The 15,197-nt window shown below is 36.8% G+C and overlaps 1 protein-coding gene across 1 annotated transcript in view; it reads right to left on the bottom strand.

Moving 5' to 3' along the window:
• LOC122812128 (ficolin-1-like) overlaps window positions 1-15,197 on the bottom strand; it is a 1,158,126-nt gene that overhangs the window by 1,077,590 nt on the left and 65,339 nt on the right. The window contains exon 3 of the mRNA XM_044084426.1: window positions 3,928-3,990. Within this exon, the coding sequence (XP_043940361.1) occupies window positions 3,928-3,990 (63 nt within the window). The remainder of the gene's footprint in view (window positions 1-3,927; window positions 3,991-15,197) is intronic.

Genomic DNA, 15,197 nt, shown 5'->3' with positions numbered 1-15,197 from the left:
ACCAGTGTCATATTGGTCACACCCCCATGTCCCACTTTGGCCCACTTAAAAGGTAGCAACCCTATGGATAGGTCATGAGGGTTTCCACCTTTATGAAGTGGGGTGATTATTGATTTTTTCCAGAGCTGGGGGACTGTGTGTTCTGTAAGTGATCGGAATATAAGGATACTTACTGGGAAACATATTGCCTTAGCACTATTCTGGGGGGGCGATTATCATCAGATAAGGAGTCTGGTTTCAGTTTGCCAGGTAATGTTTGTATTTGAGAGGTTGCTACAGGCTGGAAGTTAAAATATGGTGTGGAGCTGATATTACTTTGTGGTTTGATGGGTGGGTTAATGGGGGTTGGGGTATTGCTTGCGTTTACTCATATAAGTATAATATCAATAAAGTTTTTATTAAATATTTCACTGATTTCAACTGGGCTTTTGTCTGGAAATGGAAATGGGTTTTGGGTGTTGCCAGGATTTAGTAATGAGTTGACAGATTTCCCGAAAAGTCTGGGATTATTACTGTGGGTGTTTATTTGTTGGGAGAAGTAAGTCTTTTTGTCCTGATTAATGGCCTGTTTTGCTTTGTTTCTAAGTATTTTGAAGGCGGTTTCATTGGGTGGGGTCTTATCTTTTCTCCATGTGTGTCATGCTTGGTCTCTATTAATCAGTAGTTGTTTGGTTGATTTAGATAGCCAAGGAGCATGGTTATGTTTAACTCTCTTTTTTTCTTATGGGTGCTATGGAGTTAAGGGTATCCAGGAAGACAATATTGAAATAATGTACTGCTTCATCTAAGGGAAGTTATTTCAATGGATTCCAGTTTAGTGTTTGTAATAGGTTGCAAAAGTGAGACTGCCTAAAACAAACTCAAAGAACAACTGTTTAAGGACAGCTAATGCTCTTGCTTATCTGACAAAGTATTGTGCTTGCAGCTTACACTGTAGTCACATATTTCTTGTAAAGATTTACTTTTAACAAATGACCACTGAATGAATGCCACTTGCATTAATAATTGCAAATAACATTCAAATGTAAGTTTCTACATTGCTTTTGTACTATGTACGACAGTTTGTGTTCTTTAGTTTATGTCTAATTTTCTGTTTGTGTCTTGCATCATAGTGGCTGAGTTGAAGCTGAAAAAGGTCTGCTGACCAGTCCATTTAATAAATAAATAAATAGATAGATATCTATGTTGATATATATATATATATATATATATATATATATATATATATATATATATATATATATTTATTGTTTGTGTGTGTGTGTATCTATATACTGTATGCATGTGTGTGTGTGTATATGTATATATATATATATATATATATATATATATATATATATATAGGGATCTTTATCAGTTGATTGACTTTTCAGAAACTCAAAGCTTTTGAATGGAGATTGAAGTAGAGCGAGGATCAGCAAGTTTACTCTTTTCTGCACTGCAGTGCGATCTCGGAATTGGTATATACAATTTGCAGGTGGTATAGAAGGCTGGGCCCCCTGCATAAATGTAAAAACAAGTAGATTTTTGTGTGGTTTTTTTTTTTTGAGTTTTTGGAAACTTGATCAAATGGTCTCATCTGTATGAATTTTGAGTTTCTGAAAACTTGATCGTCTGACATAGATCCATACATTATATAAATATGTGTGTGTGTGTGTGTGTGTGTGTGTGTGTGTGTGTGTGTGTGTGTGTGTGTGTGTGTGTGTGTGTGTGCGCGTGTGTGTGTGTATCTGTACATCTCTCTCTCTCTCTCTCTATATATATATATATATATATATATTTTTTTTTTTATGATTTTTTTTTTTTTACATTTTTTGACCGGGATAGTCCAACTGGATTCATGTCCATTTTCAGCGGAGGCCCGGGGAGAAAAGCTCCAAGGTAAGCAGGTGCAATAAAAAACAATGAAAACATATTACAAATATAGAAAAGACAAAGAATACATAAGCAAACATGAAATAGGCACGTTCAACATCATTATTGCATCATAGTTACTCTCTGTTGAGAATCAGGGGTAAGTTCAACAGTAATCTGATTAATAGATTTTTCACATTCCTGATGAGAGTTAGCCAGGCTTATTGCAGTGGCAACATACATATCTTAAAGAATTACAGTACATTGACTAAGGCTGAATACTGACAAGAAAGAAAGTCAAATCACAAAACAAAAATAAAAAATGAACACACAAAATACTGTATACAACAAGTGAAACTTAAAACAATAATCAAAAACCTACACATGCCTAAAAATAAAGAAAAGTGTGTTTTTAGGGGGACAAGCCCAATAAATCCCATCCCTGCACTTTATACATAATAATTTTGAGATCACCCAGAAGCAGAAAAAGAACATATACCCAATCCCTGGCATTATCCATTCTTATACAACTCAGTTCTGGCACATATTCACTTTTCCAAACATTTCCTGTGTACTACTATCTACACCATATTAAAAAAAAATCACCAAAGCAGATCTGCATGAATGAATCCGTAAGTTTGCATTTTCTTTTTTAACACTCAGAACAGTACATTGACAAATAAGTGTACATTATATTGTATTTTTATATCCAACATGCTTGCCAATACTTTATATTGTGACAGCAGAAAGAGGCACATTTCCTGTCAAGTCTGCTCACAAGGGCAGATCTTAACATGTAGTTTTCTTTTTCTTGTCCAGCCACGTTTACTCAGTGCCTTCCATTTGATCTATGCCCCCTTAAAGGCTCCCATAGAATCAAATTATCTGTCTAGTCTACTGACTGGGGGGCTCTAAATATGTAGTTTCCTTTTTTCGTCTCCCACCTATATTTATTCACTGCCTTCCAGTTGATCTGTGCACCTTGAAGGCCCACAAAGAGTCACATTTCATCACCTACTCAGGTAGCCTGTTCAAAGATTCCCAGCCCTCTCTATATAAAATTATTTTTTTTGTTTCCAGGCTGAAGTTTGCAACTTCTAGCTACATGTGTCTAATATGCAGAATCTTGCACTCATCTGCAGTGAAATTCAGTTGCTGAAACTTTTGCAGTCTTTCCTCCCATCAAGGTCCAACTTTCTGAAATAAATCAGACTTCTACAGAAAATGTAAATGTTGTCACCTGTTAAAAAAATGAGCTTGAACCAGTAAGTGCTGTATGTATTCTTGGGTACATTATTGCATGCTGTTGTCTTCTAGTAAGCATTATGTGTACAAAGACTGGTTACAGTGCATTTTAATTATATATCTACTAATGGTAATCCAGGTATAGAGTCAGTCAAGATAAAAAATTATAATTTGTAATGTCAAATGTATTGACATGTTTCTTAAAGGATATGAGTCATCCTCAGGTCATGACCTAGTGTATTGCAGCTATACATGTGTGAAGGACAGATAAAAATAAATAACAGAATTGGAAACTATACACACAATAAGAATATGATGTTTTTTGTATAGATCATTTACACAGTGTAGGATATGTATACAGTGAGTGACCTCAGATGCATAAATGTCAACATCTTTTGTCAAGAATCAGAGAAAGAATAAAAAAATAGTGGAGGTCAGTTGCTCAAAACCAGGGAGACATTTTAAACATTAAACAAAGCTACCTAAAAATGTTAATAGATAAACAGGCATCAAATCAATATGTTTTTTTTTTTGGATTAATAAGAGCTACAAATATCATTAACACATGGCAGTTTATTTATTTATCTATATACTATTTGATAATGGGTAGGTTGGCTGACTAATCCAGAGACAATTTTCAGCTATGTCCCAGACACAGGTGTGCAAACAACATAGTAGCAGAAAAATAATCCTCAGTGATTAACCAGGAAAAAGAAGACCCATGTTCAAATGGAATGAGCTTGCATTGCTGATTTTTTCAGTAGGACGACCTGTGAATAAATATCTAAATGAAATAAATGTTTGTGACTTAAGCTATGTTATGGTTACCTTTCTGTCCTTTCTCTCCTGCAGGTCCTGCCTTCCCAGGTAAACCAGGCGCTCCATTATCTCCTATACGAAAAGAAAAAACAAGGAACTGCTTATTCAGCTTACAGCTGCAGTTATTAAAGTTTTGTGAGCTGCAAATTTAGTAAATTTATATTTTTGGATGTTATACTCCTTAAAAATCAGTTGGGGCGGTTGCAGTGGTGCAGCGGTTAGTGTTGCCACCTCACAGCAAGAAGTTCTCCAGTTAGATCCTGAGCTGGGGTGCCTTCTGTGCGGAGTCTGCATGTCATCATGTGGGTTTCCTCTGGGTGCTCCAGTTTCCTCCCACATCCCAAAGACATGGTGTAGGTGGAGTGGACACTCTAAATTAGCCATCGTTGTGAGTGTGTGCCTTTATGTGGAAGATTTTGCACCGGGCTGGCAAGTCAACACCATAAAACTCCACTGACAATTATTCTGCAGACCATTGTTCCACTGTGGTGACCCCTAAATGGGAAGACACAAAAGAAGAAGAATGCTCCTTGAAAATCAGTGATCTCAACACAAAAACACTGCAGAACAAGTAGGCAAGTTTATTAAGCCCATGAAGTTTGCTTGAAATATTTCATGCACAAAACAGTTCATTTTGGGTCATCATTGCAGAATGACCATTCCCTAAAGGCATAGAAAGCTACATTTTCCTTCTTTAGTTTTTCCACATCAAAAAAACAATAAAGCTCTCCTGGAAGAAGCGGTTCAAAAGCATGAGAATGAATATTCAGGCAGGACATAAATTCATTACGGAATCAATATGGCTAATACTGGGACCATTGTGAACAAACACAACTGTATTTCATATACAAATTGATATATATATATATATATATATATATATATATATATATATATATATATATATATATATAACATATATATATATTTTATATATATATATATATATTATATACATATATATATATATATATATATATATATATATATATATATATATATATATATATATATATATATATATATATATATATATATATATATATATGGTTTACCTTTGAAATGTCGCCATACCATTGCATGGCTATGAAGTATTTGAACTACAGATGTTCGAGCACTTCATATGTGTGCAGGTTACATGAGCAAACATTACATTTGTAAATGGACTGTGCATTTGCAAATACAACATTCAAAGTGATGTACAGGGATCATGGTACAGTGCGGTTAGGGAAATGCATCCCTTTCCTCACTATAGTGCAATCTCGGAGTTGGAACATATAGGTAGGGGGGGTGAGCTTGCCCCCCTGCATAATCTGGAAGTTAGGTATGCTAGTTAGGGAGTAGTGGCAAGGGTGACATTGCTGTTAAGTGCCAAAAATGTTTTGTCTGACATTTTTGGCATTAACAGCTGATTTTCGACATTTAGACGGTTAGGTTATGTGTACTTTTGGCAAACTACTTCGCTGATAAGTACCTTTTTTATTTTTACTTTCAAGATTTCAATAGTATATATATATATATATATATATATATATATATATATATATATATATATATATATATATTGGATCAGTATCATTTCCAATGGCATAAAGGGCTAAAGCCCTCACTATGGCCTCAGTATGATTAATGGCTCTGGCACCTGATGGTATTTTCAGGGAAGGCCATATATCCTCAGGGGGTAGGATAGAATCAGCTGTCCATTGCCATGATCCCTCAGAAGAGGGATGATGATGTAAATGTGCTGTCTGACAGTAGTTGTGAAGCTCACCAAACCATCTTTTGGCGATTGTTTTCAGAATATGTGTATGATAATACATTTTCCCATTAGGAAGGCATTGTGGGCATCTGTGGTGATACGTATTGCATGCATCCCCCCTCAGAGGAATGAACGACTACTTGCAAAACTAAAAATGTGATTTACTTGATTACTTGCAAAATGTGTACTTGTTTCTATGCAGTAAAAATTAATAGGATGTTAAAGGAATTGATTTTGTAGCATTTATCTGATATATGCAGAAAAACCGAAAGTAATGCTTTAGCTAAACATATTTTGAATACTGATGCTACTCATAAGTTCTCCTTTAGAACTATTAAAGTTATAAGTAAAAGCAATAGGGAAGATGATAGTATTTCAAATACTGAATGTATTGAATACAAGTGGATTAATTATTCTAGGGCTGATATGTACCCAGGACTGCATGACAATGTTAGTATCAAACCTGTTTTGAAGAAGATGCCTTTACTTGTTTAATAGATAGCTAGTTATATTTTATTGTTTGATTAAGCTGCAAATAAATCGATGTTAGTTGATTTTATTGTGGTATAGAAGAAGTCACTATCTTCATTGTATTTGTTTTAAGCATTGATGAAGAGTTACCTTGAATGCTTTGCGATAAATATTTTAAACTATAATTCACATATTTTTTTAATTATTCAGAACCGTCATTCTGTTTCCTTCAGAAGAATGAGTAGGGCCATTAAAAATCCCTCATTGTCTGGATGCAGGCAGCGGCACAACGGGCATTCATGGTGGCCTCAATAATTGTCCCCTCTGTAAACCTTTCACCTTTACACTTGGGGAAACTCACAGTGTTGTAAAATTAATTGGGCAGAGCCGTGGGGGTTGGGGGGTTTGATGATCAGCAGACATGGGCATAAAAAGCTTTTAAAAAGTAATAAAGGTACAGTTTGTAACTAAAGGATGATTAGTGAGGACGGTATTAAATGTAAGTAAAGAAATAAACACCTGATAGCCGATAATGTTCTTGGTTGTTTCATCAAACCAAGATACACCTGCACATTGGTAAAGAGGAATGAATCAAAATTTGTCAGAGATTTTGCATTATGATCTGCAGGAAAAACATAACCTGTATAGATGTGATTATAGAATTAGACTGACAACCTGTGTGGTGCAATATAAATTTGAATAACAAGCCAACTGATGAGTTTTAATTTCTTGCTAGTTAGGGAGGATGAATGAAAACACCCAGATGAGTTTATGGGAAGTATTTTACCCTCAACTGTAGAAAACCAGCATTTGGTCAGAATGGTCACTACAAAATATACAAACCATCCAGATGAAAGAAGTCATGTCTGATCAAGCTGTAGCACAGAAGAGCTACTCCTAGGTTTATAGGTTCATAGGTTGGTACTAGGCTATCAGCCCTAGGACCTATACAAGCCTAGCCATAACAATTCCCTGGCTATTTCTTCCCACACTATTTACTTCCCTGGACCCCTGTCTAGCAGGGCGACTGACGTGATCCCTGGGGTGAATTTCCTTTCTCCCATCCAATTGTCAAGGTTCCTTTTGAAGAGGGCCAAAGAGGCACTCTGCTTGACATGTATGGGTAATCTATTCCAGAGTCTGAGGAGTCTCTGTGTCAGGAACCTATCCCTCCAACATGTTTTGTTTATTGTGATGACAAGGTTTAGATCCCTGGAGCGTGTGGCTCTGAGGGATTGGGATTTCTTTAAGTGTAGCATGTCCAACAGCTCTGGGTTTGACATGGCCTTGTATGTTAAGCAGAGATCGCCTCTGAGTAGATGATATGCGACAGAGTATAGCTGGAGGTTTTTAAGGCAGTCAGTGTAGGGCATCTGCTTTAGGCCTGTGATTCTTTTAGTGAGGTATTTCTGTGGCCTTTCCAGTTGTTGCAGATGTCTTGAGAGGTACATACCAAACGGGACATTGTATTCTGTAATCGGTCTAATGAGGGATGAGTATAGTGGGACAATGACCTCCTTTTTTCTGGATGAAAAGCCCATAGTGATGAGGTGTGCCACAAAGAAGGATTTCCTGACTGTTGTGGCGATGTGGTTATCGAAGGTGAGACCACTGTCCACCTGTGTCCCTAAGTCTCTTATCACACTTTCGGTGTTTAGTGTACTGCCATCTATATGGTAATTCACAGATACATGTTTTTTCCCAAAGGGGATAACTATACATTTCTTGGCATTGAGCTTGAGCCCATGGCTCTGGCACCAAGCATCTGTTTCTGTAAGGCCCTTTTGTAGAGTATCCACATAATTTGGGGATTCAATAATGGCTCACAGTTTGCAGTCATCTGTGAACTTTGTTAGCCAGAGTCCCTTAGTGTTGGCCTGTACTTCAGAGAAGTAGATGCCAAACAAGAGCAGTCCCAGGGCTGAACCCTGAGGTACTCCACTTGTCACTTGTCTGGAGCTGGATTTGGAGTTGGCTACTTTTACAGTGTGGGTTCTATCAGTAAGCCAGTTAGCAACCCATTGGGTGACATAGGGATTAATGCCCAGCTTAGTAAGTTTATCTATGATTCCAGAGTGGGGGATGGTGTCAAAGGCCGTGGCAAGGTCTAGATAGGCTGTGTGGACCACTTTACCCTTGTCCATGGCTCTGGAGACTGATTCAAAGAAGTCAATCAGGTTCAGGAGACAAGATCGGCCCTTCACGAACCCAAACTGGGTGGGGTCCAGTGTTTGAAGGTTGCCAATGTCTCTGTTTATAAGTTCCATGATAATACGCTCCATGGCCTTGCAGATAAGGCTTGTCAGACTGATGGAACGGTAGTTTCCAGGATCCAAGGTGGATCCCCCCTTGTGGAGTGGGATAACTGTAGCTCTGTGCCACTCAGTGGGCATGAAACCTGAGGTGAGGCTATGATTAAACATGACACTTAGGTGAGGTGCCAGTAGTTCATGTAGTATACAGCCCGGGATATCATCTGGTCCCATGGATGCTGTATTCTTAGCTTTGGAGAGTGTGTTTTTTTACCTGTGTGGCCATTATTACCAGCATTTGGCAATCTTCAGGTATTGAAATGGGCCATTTAGGGGGTGAGAGGGGGGTGAAGTTGGCACTGAATCGATCTGCCAGGATATTGGCAATATGCTTGGGATCAGTATATTTAATGCCATTCTGTTTTAGCTCAGAGCAGATCTGAGCATTGCCATTTAGATTCTTGACATAGTTATAGAATGCCTTGTGGTTGTCTTTGGAATCTTTGGCAATTTTATTTTCGTAACTAGCTTTGGAGGATTTTATGAGGGATATCAGTTTCTTACTGAGGCTGGTAAGGGAGTTTTTTGCATCCTGGGATTTTCCGCTTTTCTTCAACAGTTTTTTCATTTTGTTCTAAAGTTTTGTTGTAAAGTTTGTTAATGGCAGGGGACCACCAGATTGGCTTCCTTTTTTTGGATGAGAGCATCTTGGTTCTATCTGGGATGGCACGATTCATGCATGAGTGGATGTGCTCGTACAGTGCCTTAGTGTAGGATTCAGCAGTTAAACTTTCAGTTCCCATCTGCATGGGTGTCATGAAGTTTGTCACTTCTGACTTGAGTAAAAATGATGTGACGTGGATAATTTGTATTTAACTCTATTTAGAAATGCACCTGCATGATAAAACTGTTTTTTTAAATATTTATTTATTTGCATTTGTTAACTGGGCTAGTCCACTAGGCCATTATGATCTCACTTTCAGCAGAAGTCTGGGGAGAAAAGCTACACAATTACATGAACATAGAGGTGTACACATACAACATGAATAAATTTCAAGAGTATATCAAACAAAGGTAACATAGTAAACAATTAGCTGAATTACTGTAGAAAGACAAATTGACAAAACAGAGAGCAACTAAAGTACATAAATGTTTCTGGCATTAGAATAGTGAGGCTTTCACATGGAATTGTTACATTGTAGATATTAAAACATTAATGTCAACATTATGGAAAGGCAGTTAAGTTTTGACAGGTGTTGACATAGTGCAGGTGCAATTCCAGAGAGAAGATAAGTAGTCATAACATCCTTAAAGACACTATATTTAGAGAAAATGAATGCTTGAAACTGATCAAATAAATTTAAATGCTACCTTTTAAAATAGCTCAGTGCCACAGCCATCAGTGCTAGCTTCTGATACTTCCTCCCTATATTAATTGCAGATATCCTCATCTCTCCCTACCCTTTTCAGACCCAGCCTCATCACTCGTCCTTCCTTAACCTCCTTCTCACCTTCTATTATTCTCATTTTCTCCCTAACTAACTCATCTGCACATATATCCAACTCAGCTTTATAATGTTCATATGTATTGCTCATTGTTCTTAAACTACTCATGTTTTATAGTTGCTGTTATTCTCTGACTCTTGTAGATAAGTAGATGCAGAATGCTGCCTCTACTAGTGTCTATAAAGATTAATAAATGTGATTTAAAACTGATTTTGTATAATCTACTTACAAGGATTATCTGTAATGCTGGTCTGAGCCTGAAAATGATCCTTTGGGGTTAGTGTTCTTCCCCAGTTAACAAATAAAAATAAAATAAACAAAATAAAACCAGTTGTTTTAATGAACAAGCAGCTGTAGTTTATTTTAGAAATAACATATGACTCGATGTGGGTAATGCAGGATTTACCCTCAGTCGGTGTGGTTTGATCACAAGAATGAAGTACGAATGGTCAAACAAAGACAACAGTAGATAAATCCTGCGACACCCACATCTAGGGGTGGGTTATAGCTATTATACAATGACATTATTTAAGAAAAAAGAAATCTTTTACCTTTCTTAATTAATACATTTGTATAATGACACATTAGTGTTATTCTGCATTCTTAATGCTTTACTCATATATTGTGCCAGCATATGGTACTTACAGACACACACTGGCACAGCACATCAGTAAAGTACTAGAGAGCTGCCATAAAAGAGAATGTGCCAAAATAATTTTGCCTTATTTTTTAGTTATTATTTACTTTTCCAAAATAAAAGTATTATTAGAAGCTCAATGGACAGGACAAACACCGGAGAGGTCTGGAGAGGTGATAAGGAGGGCTAAAAGACTTAGAGCAGTTGTATTAACAGTACTTTACATTCTAACTTCCAGAGGTTTACAAAACGTCCTTACTTTTTTGTCTTATATTTTGCTCTGTTTACCTTAACGTATGTGAAGGTAAAGTCTGACTGTTCAACAATAGTTAAGTGACTGGATTTCTTTCTGTTGGGTTATGCTTAATTAACAATGGGTACACTGATTGGGTTATCCAAGCAGTATATACATTTTAGAATAGTAATGATCTTTTATTGTATAATTGTATTTAAAACTAATGGAGGGGTTGGGGTTATGATGTTTACTTCACAGACAAGAGGTACAGGGTTAGATTCGCACCAAAATTAAATTGGCTAGACTTAAAAGGGCCCACAAGGGCAGCTAACCTAGTACTGACCTAAGATCCTGTTAAAATGAAAGCTTGATCAAATCAAATAAAGGTAATTTAATAAGTTCAAGAAAAGGACAGTATTTCTGACTAAAATTTGAAAGTGCCATTAGACAGCGACATTATTAAAAACTGATGTGACAAAAATGTTAGAAACTGATTTCCTATTATTTAATTTGACATAATAAAAAAATAAAGGTCTCTAAAATGTTCATCTTCATTTACATATTCCTTTTGTGTGATATTATGCATGTTTATTGCATATTCTTTGGTATGCAGTATTGTAGACGTTTATTGTGAAATTTCTATAAGTTGATTTATCTAAACCTCTTAGTAAAGTAGTTGACACGTTACATTACATAAGTGTGGACTAGATTATAATTTTGTTTCGTGTATTGCTGTTGTTTTATTATTTTGTTAAGTGTCGCTACCAGTTATTATTAAAAGGTCACATCGTCACTACAGTTGCCTTGAACTTTATTTCTTAGTTTATTTTTGTTGCGTTCATTAGTACGTTACATTACATGTTTATCACTTTTCCAAAAACTGCTCTCAGAATTGCAAGGAAACTGACATTTTTCAGGAGGGTGAGTGGGCTGTTTTATCTGAATCCCCCCTGTTGTATATAATCAACTCTAAGACCTATAGCAACATGGGAGGGGGCATCTCCCTGTTGTAATACACTACTGGAACAATCACTTATGAGTAGAGTCATGAGTATGTGCATGCACACACATGCAGTGTGTGTACACATGCATGCCTGCACACAGAGACATATACACACACACACACACACACACACACACACACACACACACACACACACACACACACACACACACACACACACACACACACACGTGTGCTCATAGTTTTCCTCCTGTTAGCAAAAGCAGACTTTAGTTATGGAGACTGTTTTGGCTGAACTAGTTAATCTCATATCAATAGAGCAGCCAATGTACTATGACAATGAAAGAGAGTGATGCAGTCATTATCATACTAGTCAACTGTCATCCATTTTTATAATCCTGGTCACGAATGCATCTCCTGCCTCTGATCACAGCCCATAAACCAATCTTTTTTCTATCTGCTCAAGTATGATGGCAAAAGCATGACAAAACATCTACTTATTTGTTCCATTTACTCAATTATTTTTTTACATCAGTTGTACATCTAAATAACTGAAAGCTTTATATAAGAAAATGAGATAGAACACATTATTTTAAAAACAAATTACCTTTCTGTAAGATATTCTGTCTGTGTCACTTTAAAGTACACTGTGGTAATTCTGGGACAGGTGTTTCATCACGTGCATTAGATGTACCATCGTCTCCAACACAAAGAATAAAAACTGGTGGCCTGAGAATTGAACAATGTGCTTATAAAGAGAATTGTTGACATTGCACCTTGAAATGTCGTACATATGTTCATATACAAGCTCCTTGAATTTGCCTATATTTTTGCCTAAATAAAAACCCAAACAGTTTTGACATAATGTTAAATAAATAATACCACTCATATTATCATTATTGTGAAATCTAGCTCTAATGCTCTACAGCCCTCCAATGAAAAATGGGCTTCTATCCTGTTGGACTTTCCCAGTAATTAAATGTCAATAAATAAATAGCACACTATGGCAGGTTAGCATAGTTGCGATGAATTCCTGAGATTCAGGATGAAAGCGCTTAACATATTTTATATGTATTTTTTTGTTTTAATAAAATATTTTTCAGCTCCAGCTTGAAGTGGCTCCTTCTTAGCAGAGGATTTACTTTACATTATCTAGGTTTCTAGTTTAGTCTGAGTGTTTTGGATAAACAACTATTATGAAACCAGCAAACAAGACAAAACAATGTCTTTTTTTTGTCAGTTGAAATGTATACTTGTACCTAATGCTGCTATCTCCATCTCCACAGGAACACGTCCACAGAAACAATTTATTTTTTAAACAAGCCTGCTTACTCAGATCACAACAGTGCTGCACTCATCTCTCAGCTAGCAAAAACAACCACAAAGCACCATTCATGTCCATCATTTTTTCAGAATTCCAAACCATACAAAAAGTGCATGCAATTTAATTAATGCCATTTTGATCATGGTCTGTAACACTGAGCCATTGACCAAAAATTATAATTTAAGTTTGGAAAAACATGGAGGAAGTATAGACTTGGACTTACTTGTATTTATTATTTTTCTTTTTGTTTGTTCTTTTTTTTTTTTTTTTTAATTCATTTTTTTTGTGTTGAGGATGATTATGTAGAAAGCTCATTGTTACTGAAATGGCGGACATTCTGTGTTGTGCATGAAATATTCTCTACTCATAAGACAACAAAAGATTTGCAATGAGAACAGTACATTTGGAGTACCAGTAGCCAAACCATGGCTTCTTAACTGTCCCAGTTGAAAGGAATATGCCCACAAAAACATTTAATTCTGAGGGAGTCATGGGTCTGCAAGGGAGGGATGTGGGATGCATTTTTAGTGTTCAGCATCTGTGCTGCATATCTGTTAACATAAGTACAGATTATTGATATGAGGCCTTGTCTGCTATCACTCAAAACGTCTGGAAATATTTTAGTTTTGATTCAGAATGTTATCTTGATGTTAATGTTAATACAAAGAATCACATTGATTTTGCAGACAGGCACATGCACTTGCTGAATTGTCAATGAACTCATGGAGGTCTGCCTGGTTGATGAACTTACATCACCTTATGTTCTGTGTTTCCTGCTTAACTCTTCAATGAGACAACCCTAGAATATTTGTTGCGGACATTTAGATAAGCGCAGAAAACATTTTGCTAGGCATCCTAAGAGGTTTACTCCTCCATAGTGGAAATGAACTCATACCAAATTACTTTGGAAGAAAAAAAAAAACATTTAATATAATAACAGGTGGAAACTAGACAGGCAGCTTGTGGCACACTTTTAGATTATTGTATTAAGATACTGTGCATATAGGAAACCTAACGGTTCCCCATCAAAAGTGCATTTGGTTGACATCTCATGAAAAGGGCTGGGTAGATTTCCTTGGACTGGATTATTAAGCCTTTACAGTGGGAAGAGAGTGCTTTGAGTCTCGGTATGACATTGGCTTATTCCTAAAAACGGTAAGAGTTTTTTGTGACTAAAATTACATCCGGTGACATAACAGCGGGAACTGCTCTACTTCAATCAGCTTTGTATGTAAAACTTCATACTGATTGCACCAAGGCATAGTGATTGGCGTTTTCTCAAGAACAGAACTGTGCTGAAAACTGGATTGGGTGATGCAATACAATAACGATGACTATCTTGGGGCTTTTTTTTGTTTCTCTATTTCAATTAGTTTTGGTCAGCAAAAGTGCATACTGATCGGATTAGGTTCATAGGTTCATAGGTAGGTACTAGGCTATCCACCCGAGGGCATTTATAAGCCTAGGCAGAGTGTCAGTTTTCGCCACCCCATTGATTAATTAACTGAGCCTCTATCAAGAAGAGCCAATTAAGTGATCCCAGGGGTGTATTTTCTGCTACCCATCCACTCGTCAAGGTTTCTCTTGAAGAGTGTTAGTGAGGGGCTCTGCCTAATGTAGTTAGGAATTTTGTTCCAAAGCATGGGGCGTCTCTGTGACAGGAATCTATCCCTCCAGCATGTTCTATTTATTGTTGTGGCGAGGTTTAGCTCACTAGAGCGAGTGGCTCGCAGTGACTTAGATTTCTTTAGGTGAAGCATGTCCATCAGTTCTGAGCTGGACATGGCTTTGTAAGTCAGGCAGAGATCACCTCTGAGTAAGCGATATGCCACTGAGTACAGCTGGAGTTTTTCCAGTCAGGCTGCATAGGACATATGTTTGAGACCAGTAATCCTCTTGGTGAGGTACTTTTGTGGTCTTTCCAGCTGTTGGAAGTGTCTTGTGAGGTACATCCCAAACGGGGGATTTTACTCTATGATGAGTCTGATGAGTGACGTGTAGAGAGGCACTATAACCTCTTTATTTCTAGATTTGAACCCTTTAGTAATTAGATGGGCTACATAAAAGGATTTCCTAACTACTTTGGCAATATGATTGTCAAAGGAGAGATTACTATCTACCTGGGTCCCCA

The sequence above is a fragment of the Protopterus annectens genome, chromosome 1.part1 (assembly GCF_019279795.1).
Source record: "Protopterus annectens isolate FY-2018-M chromosome 1.part1, PAN1.0, whole genome shotgun sequence".
NCBI classification, from domain to species: domain Eukaryota; kingdom Metazoa; phylum Chordata; order Ceratodontiformes; family Protopteridae; genus Protopterus; species Protopterus annectens.
Note: the sequence above shows the minus strand (reverse complement) of the source record. Positions and strands in the feature narration are given on the sequence as shown.